At 39.4% G+C, this 9,664-nt stretch overlaps 1 protein-coding gene across 3 annotated transcripts in view; it reads left to right on the top strand.

Moving 5' to 3' along the window:
• The window catches only part of col12a1a (collagen, type XII, alpha 1a), a 394,452-nt gene extending 385,016 nt beyond the window's left edge, over positions 1 to 9,436 (top strand). For 2 of the 3 annotated variants that reach the window (XM_063055439.1, XM_063055441.1), the window contains one exon: positions 7,770 to 9,436. In XM_063055439.1, the coding sequence (XP_062911509.1) occupies positions 7,770 to 7,894 (125 nt within the window). In that variant the 3' untranslated portion in view covers positions 7,895 to 9,436. Of the gene's footprint in view, positions 1 to 6,012 lie in introns of all 3 variants that reach the window. The other variant, XM_063055440.1, reaches the window with a different exon arrangement.
• Positions 9,437 to 9,664: the final 228 nt, after the last annotated feature.

The raw sequence follows: 9,664 nt of genomic DNA on the forward strand, positions 1-9,664 counted from the left end.
AATAACCTGCAATACATTGCAGACTCGTATGCACGCCATAACAAAAATATCTACTGCCCAAACACACAAGACGCCAACTCTGTTGAAAAACAGGAACAGAAAATGAGTCAATAAGAGTGAAAGGCGCACTTCAAGCTGCTGGACATGAGTGTCCTTGAGTCTGTTCGATAACAAACACTAGCCACATTCCCAAAACAGACCAGCAAAACATGATTGAAGTAAGGTGCCAACAGAAATAGAGGGTCTTGGGAGTAGATGGTATTCCTTGAAGTTCTAAAACATGAGAGATGGGAAGTGGCATTATTTTACAACCTATTCTCCCATGAGGAGGATATATCAGAGGGCCTCATAAATGTCAGAATCATTACTGCCTTCAAGAAAAGGGACCAATCCAAATGAAGTATCTGCAGAGTAGTCTCTTTGCTGTCTGCCACTGGTTCCTCTCAACCATCTCTTCATGCTGGCCAGAGAGATGATCCCCAAAGCATCCTGGTCACTGTAAGGAAGATGTTGAGGCTTTGGAGAAGGTGCAGAAGAGGTTCACCAGGAGGCTGCTTGGATTGCAGGCTACTAAGTACAATGAGAGGTTGCATAAGCTTGGATTGTTTGACGTGAAAGGGAAGACTGGTTGCTCAGGTTGGCTGCTTATTTTTAGAGTTGTTCACAGAGCCTGAAGATTATTGCGAACATTCATCACCAGTTGAGGTGCCATTATCAGTGGAGTGTGGTTTCTGCAGAGAGCTTGTGTTTATATTGGATGAGTCAGACCAACATAAACATGAGCTCTTTGCAGAAACAACACTCAATTTGTGCACTGATGATATCACCTCAGCTGGTGATGAAACACCTGAGATCTAACTTCCAAGCTCAGTGAACAACCATACGAACTTGGACTGTTTTTACTGAAGTGCCAGAGGCTATGGTGACAATGTGATAGAAGTATATAAAATTGCGAGACGGGTTGAAATGTCAAGAATGAGGGCCCATCGTTTTAAGAATACACTGAACCAGACATGAAGGTGCATGCACAGACAGGGAATGGAAGGATACAGGCAGATCTGATTCTGAAGATCTGAGAATTGAGCCTGGGGAGTTGTAATATGCCTAATCAAATGATGTGGCGATGCTCCTCAAGGTCATGGTAGGTTTCATTATAAAAATGAGAGGTCCAAGCCATAAAGTGGGAATGGATGGAAAATTAAAATACCAAGCATCTCGTTCTAGCCATCAGGGATTTCAACATGGGGTCCATGGACCCCTTGCTTAATGGTATTGATCCATGGCATAAAAAAAGGTTGGGAACCCCTTTCGTAGAGAAAGTCTGTCCAGTCTGTAACATAACTGGCCAGTCTTGCTGAAAGGACATTAACCAACTTTAACAGTGTTGTTGTCTGACCTGCTGAGTACATGCAATATTCTCTTTGGTTTCAAATTTCTAACAACTGCAGTGTTTTGCACCTCAAAGATTAAACATTTATTTTCTATTATCTTCCATTCTCATTCATTTTCTATTTTTATTGCTTCCTATACTTGCTCTCAGCTGGCACCATCACCTGCTCTCCTCCCATTACTTTTGTCCTCTGCAGTGTTTTTATTTTCCTGTAACTTAAGACAACTTGATTTCTAACTTTTCCAAATTCTGTTGGTCTTAAGTACCCCATCAAACCAAAGCATCCTCCTCTTCTACACGTGCATCACCTTACTTCTGACAACACCCACAAAATGCTGGAGGAACTCAGAAGGTCAGTCAACATCTATGGCAATGAATAAAGTTGACGTTTTTGGCTGAGATCCTTTATCAGGACTGGTTATTCATCTCCATAGACGCTGCCTGAGCTGCTGAGTTCCTCCAGCATTTTGTGTGTGCTGTTTTGGATTTCCAGCAACTACACAATCTTTTCTGTTCTTATTTCCAACAGTTTGTTTTTATTTCTGATTTTTCACATCCCGTATTTGTTTTTGATTGCTCCCAAATTAGTAAAGATTTAATTGTAATGTTAAAATTCTTTTAACCAAAGCCTCAATTAAATATTTTCAGAAATGCAGATTTCATATTCCTTAACCAGAAATAATTCTAACCTTACTAAATTTAATGAAATATAAATACTGGTTTAAACTGAGCCTAACTTAAATTCATTTAAACAATAATTTATTATTTTTAGCAAATTAGAGGGAGGACCAACAAGAGATCACACCACAGCAACTTAACAAGTTAATCTGTATTGCTTCTTTGAGCTAATAAAATGCTCATTACACCAAATCTGATATGTATTTAACTTTATGATTAGGACAGGAGTGGCTTTCTAAAGTAAATGCTTGGCATCTCCACCCCCACCCGCTTTGGTATACAAGTGCATTATTAAGTAACATAAATTGTGCTTTCGGTGAAATCAATATATTTCATTCTTGACTCCCCTTGCCCCAATGCCCCTATCCAATGAATATAAGGTGTATCTGTACCAGTCTTTTTTTCCCCATTTACAGTAATCCCCATTGCCCACATTACATTCATATCCTTTTAGATCCTAGCCACCTGACATCACCTATCACATTCTGTCTACCCTCTTTCTCTTTTTCCTCCACCCCCCCCACCATCTTTTTATTCTGGCGTCTTCCTCCTGTCCTGTCCTGATGAAGGGGCTTGTCCTGAAACATGAACTGTTTATTCATTTCCATAGATACCGCCTGTCCTGCTGAACTTTTTGTGTGTGTTCCTTCTGTAACTGCCTTTTTAAGTGTCGGTCTAAATCAGGAGTTCCCAACTTCTGCTCTATGGACCCCTTGGTTAATGGTAAAACTCCATGGCATAATAAAAGGTTGGGAATGCCTGATCTAAATGACAAACATGAGAAAGCCTGCAGAGGCTGGAAATCCAGGGCAACACGCACAAAAGCTGGAGAAACTCAGCAGGTCAGGCAGCATCTATGAAAAAGAATAAACATTCGACATTTTGGGCTGAGACCCTTCTTCAGGACCAAGGAGGAAGGGGGAAGAAGCCCGACTAAAAAGGTAGGGGGAGGGGAAGGAGGCTAGCTGGAAGGTGATAGGTGAAGCCAGGTGGGTGAGAAAGGTCAAGGGCCGGAGAAGAAAGAATCTGATAGGACCAAAGAGTGGACGATAGGAGCAAAGGAAGGAGGAGGGAACCCAAGGGGAAGTGATAGGCAGGTAAGAAGAGGTGAAAGGTTAGAGTAGGAATAGAGAAAGGGGGTTGGAACTTGATCTAAATGGTCCTTATTACTTCCTCTGACGTGTTCCAGATCAACCACAAATTGTGTGTGGGGGTGGGGGGGGGAGAAGAAACACCTTTTCTCTCAGAATCTCCTTAAATCTCACAATAAACCAAGGGGCTCTTGTTTTAGATGCACCCATTCTGAGAGAAAAAAGGAATTTTGGCTGTCCACCTTTTATCTGCCGCTCATAAATTTACTTACCACACAATGCCCCACCTGTTGAGGTCTCCTTTTGTCCTTCTGATTTCTTCCTAATGTCCACCATCTTTCCTCATCAAGAGAATCTCATGGTTGTATTTGCCTATCAATGTCATATAGAAACATAGAAAGCCTACAGCACATTACAGGCCCTTCGGCCCACAATGCTGTGCTGAACATGTACTTACTTTAGAAATTACCTAGTGTTACCCACAGCCCTGTTTTTCTAAGCTCCATCTACCTATCCAGGAGTCTCTTAAATGACCCTATCGTATCCACCTCCACCACCGTTGCCGGCAGCCCATTCCACGCACTCACCACTCTCTGTGTAAAAAAACATCTCCTCTGTACCTACTTCCAAGCTCTTTAAAACTTTTTCCCAGGTCAATAACGTTTGCTTACCAAAGTTCCCTAAACTTGCACCCTTACCAGAACATGGTGGCCCTGAATTTTTGCTATCTCTTTTTAATATTAGGAGTCAAAGTTAGCCTTTCCCCATACAGTTTGGAAACTATGCTCCCTAATTCTAGATTCCCTGATGAAGTGAAGCATCAGCGATTGATAGAGTTATAAAGTTAGCCAGCACAGAAACAGGCTTTTCAGCTCAATAGATCCCTACTGACCTTTGTGTACATCTTCGCTAATCCCATTTGCTTGTGCAAGTTACATATCCTTCTATGCCTCTCTCTTATTTACCCAAGTATCTGTATAGATGCGTCTGAAATGCTGTACTACATCAACTTCCAACAGCAGGTTTCAGATTTAGAATCATAGAAAAGTACAGCTCTGAAACAGGCCCTTTGGCCCATCTAGCCTGTGCCTACTCTATTGACCTGCACCCAGACCAGAGACCTCCTTAAACCTACTATCCATGTACCTATCCAAACTTCTTTCAAACATTGAAATTGTGCTCACATGCACCACTTGTGCTGTCAGCTCGTTCCAGCCGCATCCACTTACCAGCAGCCCCACTACGATTCAATAAGGTCACCTCTCTTTTTCCCAAGCTCCAACGATAATGGGTTTCAGCTATCTTGTTCCTTTAAGTCAATGATAGAAAGTGAAAATAGGTGACAACTTAATATCTTCCCATCATCAACTCAGTGCAGTACTTTCTCATTGCTACCTTACTCCTACTGACCATGTGCTCCTCCCCTGCAAGTTCCATGGGTACAAAGTTTCCCTCACCGCAAAATATTTGTATACAGAGCGTCTCCTCCCCTGCTAATTCTATGCATAAAGGACTTCCTTACACTACTATCCAAATAGGTCTTTCTGTTTCTCATCATCCTATCTCCAAATTAAGATTCAATTAATTTCCTGTTAAGGCTTTAGAAGTAAATATGTAAGAGGTAGCAGTCCTCTTTCTATATGAGCATGGCAGATTCTTCAAGCAGTCTTTCCCAAATAACTTGGTTTCCCTTAGGGTCCAAGGGGCTCTTGATGTTGGTTCTGTAAGAGGAATATTCCCTGGAGTAGAAAATTCCAGAACTGACAACCCTCTGAGTGAAAGCAGTTCTCCTCTCCTCAATTCTAAAAGCCTGGACCCACAGACTTAAACATGTTAAGAATTTTCCCTTCCCTGTCCACTCAGTTCAGGACTTTTGTTTCCCCGATGCCTGACCTCCCTCAAGCAGACAAATGGTGATGCTCTAGGTCAAAGAGGGCACCACTGTAGCGTGAAGCTCTTACAGCTCGGGGCGTCAGAGTTCAGTCCCTGTGTCCCCTGTAAGGAGTTTGTAAATTCTCCCCAATGAAGGCATGGGTTTTCTTCTGTGCTCTGGTTTTGGCCCACAGTCCAAAAAACATAAGAGCTGGTAGGCTAATTGGTCATTGAAATCGTCTTGTAGTTATGTTAGGGTTAAATCGGTGGTTGCTGGGTGACATGGCCAGAGGGACCTATTCTGCACTGTATCTGTAAATAGATAGACAGACATGTAGATAGACAGATTGATAGATTGGGCTGAATGTGATCTATTCATCAAAGAAAGCCACATTCATTGTGAAAAAATAAATGGTACTATATTATGAAACTTTGCAGGTAAATCCCCAAACAGACATTAAAATATATTCGCCTTACAACTATAATCACTCCTAAGAATAATAAATTTAACACAGAAGTAGCAAAGTCTGTGTTTTTAAAAGTATAACTAAAATATAACCAGATATTGAAAACAAATTAATTCTATAATTTCACTAAAAATAGATCTAACCAAGTTGGCAACTTTTTCATGTAATATCAATAACAAAAAAAAGATTGCAATTTAGGAAATAAATACAATTAAAACATCAATAAAAGGGATTTTAATTTTCTCAGTGCAGTACTTCTACTGAGTTTTGTGATACAACCCAATCAGTGCAGATAAAGGACTGACTGGAATTATCACCCACAGAGAAAATTAATCCTCCTCCCAAATGTGATAAAGGTCTAAATGTTGTGAAAGTGATGTGTTTCATTTTTTTCTGAATAATAAATTAGAAATAGCTTGTTTATTCACCACTGCAAAATAAAAAGAGAAAACAATATATGGATATATATCTAGTTCTTTTTCCCAAAACTAACTTCATTCTTAACCTGTTTCAGGTTCCGGATAAATTTTACTAGATACTCATGATGCTTACAAAAAACCGAAAAGTCCTGTTTCTGAAATATTTGTTCCCGATCTTAATAAGAAATGAGCCTTTTTGGAAAATTCACCAGGAGTTGATTTAACGAACTCTGTTGACCACCAGTTCTTCATAAGGAGAGAGAGAGAAAAACACACCTACTAAACTAAGCGAGCTCGCAGTCCTATACATGAAACAGACGCCAGAGATGCCTGCCCATTTAAGACTGTTTCATCGTGAAGCAAACAAAAAACAAAGAAATTTCACACACGAACAAGGCTTAAACTTACAACTAACCCAATGGGGGTTGTATTATTTTCCAAGCAACAAACAAAAAAAACACAGTTTCTTAGCTCGGAATGTTCAAACTATTTTGTCGTATTGTTTCTGTAAATAACTAATTGTGGCATTTAAATGGTTCAAACTGAATCACGTCCAACACGAGCTGTGTCGTGTATTAAATGTTTAGGCCTACTACATGCTATCAGCTTTAGAAAGTAACCATCTTTTGTATTAAAGGACATCGCCCAAAAAATGATGCAAAAATGGAAAGAATCATAGAACTATAGAGGGTTTGTGAAATTTGTCTTTGGTAGTCCATGATGCGCAATCGCATATCGGCTGTCGGTTCTGGTGCAAGAGAACTTTGGATGGAATATAAAACAGTCAGCCGATCAGTTAATGTCAGTATTCGTTCCTGGCCTAGACAAATTTCGTATCAAAATCTTTCTGTGAGTGGATGATGGACCTGGGGGCACAAGGGGGTGGGGGTGCAGTGGGAGTGAGGTAAAAATAACTTATTTCAGACTTCATGAACGTCACTATATATATATATGTATTTAAAATGTTATGGTTTAGCTAGATAAAGTTTGCATACTTGTAGGTGCCGCTCACAAGATCAACAGGGAAAAGAAATCAGGTGGCTTTGCTGTTGTGGTTTTTCCAGCTGCACAGTTGGTAATAATCTAGCAACGTACCACAAATCCTCAGTCTGAATTTTCAATTCCTGCTTGCTGGTAGGGAGCCATCCGCAGTCACTCCTTCCTCTCATCTATGTTCCAGTTGAGCCAAGTTCTCACTGGATAGCAGGATTTGTGAATTTATACCCCCAGATTTTAGCAAAGGATCCAACACTGTTCCTACTTTCTGTCCGCTCTTTTTTCACAGCTACCTCGCGTTTCTTTCCACCTCCCTCCCCCCCCCAACCATTTTCCCCATGAGAGTCATTATTTAAAAGTGCTATCATTTTCATGTTGCTGTTATTGGGTCTTCTTCAATAGCTTTGGGCAGTTCAAATCAGACTATTTGTTATTAGCATTGACTATGCTGAGACGTATGTAAAATGGTTAACTTCCAAGATCTAATACTGCATTGCATGATTTAAGCTGCCCTAGCTTAAAAGTGTAGCATTGGTTATGCTTCATGTTCAGTTCCTGTTTCCACAAATTCATTTATCCTGCAAGAAAGAAATGTCTTAACAAATCTTACCGATGATTTTTTAAAAAGCAATTCTATTATTCCCCAGTGTTTTGTGAGAAAATAGTATAATTGTGCAAAAGACTCATTTTCAAGGGATGTAAATCAAAATGTGCAAAAAAATGTAAACATATATATATAAAAAAATGAATGTGTTGTAAGATTTTGTATCCAACATGTTGTGTACACATGTAAGTGTGAGGACTGGTAGGCTGCCAATTATAGTGTTTGATATATGAGACCCATATTTCCAACCAGGACAATACGGACAACCTTACCGTCCAGAAACCCATGTTGTTCCCATAGCAAGGGGAGAGGATGAAGAGATCGACCAAATTGAAAGTGAAATTCAGTCGCCTGGATTTAGTCGAATGCAATCATGAGGACCGTTCATCTTTGTTCCAAAAGAAGGGAGAGGCATGAAGAGGCATTAAATCTGGTTGAATTTACAATCTGTGCCTTATTACCACAACCACATCTGCAGAAGCTTCTGTGTTTTTGATCATTTAATTTTTGAATGATTAGCTAGAGAGTATTCATGGCTTGATTTATGAATGTTCAGTAATAGGTTTATATCTGACATAAAATTATTTCACAAAGAAAGGAAAGAATTCTGCCTTATTGAAAATAGTAGATACATCATAAATCATAAGACCATAAGGTATAGGAGCAGAATTAGTCCCTTCAGCCCATCAAGTCTTCCCTGCCATTCCATCATGGCTGATTTATTATCCCTTTTGACTCCACTTCTCTGCCCTCTCACGGTAACCTTTGACACCCTGACTAACCAAGTACCTATCAATCTCCGCTTTAAATGTACCCAATGATGTGGCCTCCAGAACTACGGACCAACGTGTTGTTATCAGCATCATGTGACATATATATCACCCTATATGTCAAATATGGGACTGTTTTACGTGACATCATGTAACATTATGGCGTTGGAGTAGTTGGAATCCACACAATAATTTCCACTACATAAAATGCATTAAAGCTTACTCTAAAAATCATATTGTTAAAAACAATGGTAAGCTTTCTTATTATGTTGTAACTATGGCAATGATATTAGCCCTCCCTATCCTCCTTGTCATCATTTGTAAAGCGGCATTCCTATACACAAGACTAGCAAACAAACACACTTTTTGCACACTCACCTGTTACTTTCATCTAACTGTGTATATGCTTTTGCCTTCTAACACATCCTTGCTGTTATTCTCAGTCTACATAGATTGATTTTAACTGCATCCCCGTTCATTCTAAATCACCCAAAAACACCCCAAAAAAGTTTTCTCAAAATATTTTTTAAAAATCCAAAGCATTTTCCCTCATCAATCCACGCCATAGTCTCTTTCCCATTTTCAACTGCCCCCATTATGCCCACATCCACAATGGTTACTATGAGCCTTTACCCCACTGTTAGCACTTCTCAAGTGCTGTTCGAACAATAGCGACAATTAGCTAAAGACAAGCTTGTCAATACATTCCAGTAATTATATAGTGCACCTGTATTTTAAGTTATAAGCTTATAGGAATATTTTACTTTATCTTACAAGTGTATCGGCTGGTTACATCAAAAGTTAAGAGCAACACACTCTTAAAGAGGGTACTAATAGATTCATTGTACCTACCAGACACAGTACTTAACACTGCTTACAACTATTTGTTACATTAAGACTTTAATACTTTTAAGTGTAAATGTGCTGGTTCTCAGCAGAATTGTTACAAAAGATGATGGAAAAGCATGTCTGATGTATATTTAGTATGGAACTTCTACCAGAATATAGTGTTTTCGGAAACTAGAATGCAGTTGGAATCTTTGCAAGCCTATGGATATAGATTTGCTGCTTCGTATTTGTAACTGCAGATTGTGAATTTCACAGCCTAAATTTCCTATTTATTTCTGAAACAAAAGAGGCATTTTTCAATAAAACTACTGAAATTAAACTAATTGGTCTCTAGTTTTCTTTTAACGCTTTTTCTTGAAGAGGTAATTAGGAGGATGAGAGGCTAAAGCCATGTCAGGACGGTCCGATCATCCTTGAAGATCAAAGCTCAAGAGGAGATTAAGAGACTTATTCAAAGTTATTACATTATCAGGGGTTTTGCTAGGAATAGGGAGAAACTACTTTTGCTGACCCAAGCAGCACTAATCA

Source organism: Mobula hypostoma, chromosome 8 (assembly GCF_963921235.1).
Source record: "Mobula hypostoma chromosome 8, sMobHyp1.1, whole genome shotgun sequence".
Classification (NCBI taxonomy): Eukaryota; Metazoa; Chordata; class Chondrichthyes; order Myliobatiformes; family Myliobatidae; genus Mobula; species Mobula hypostoma.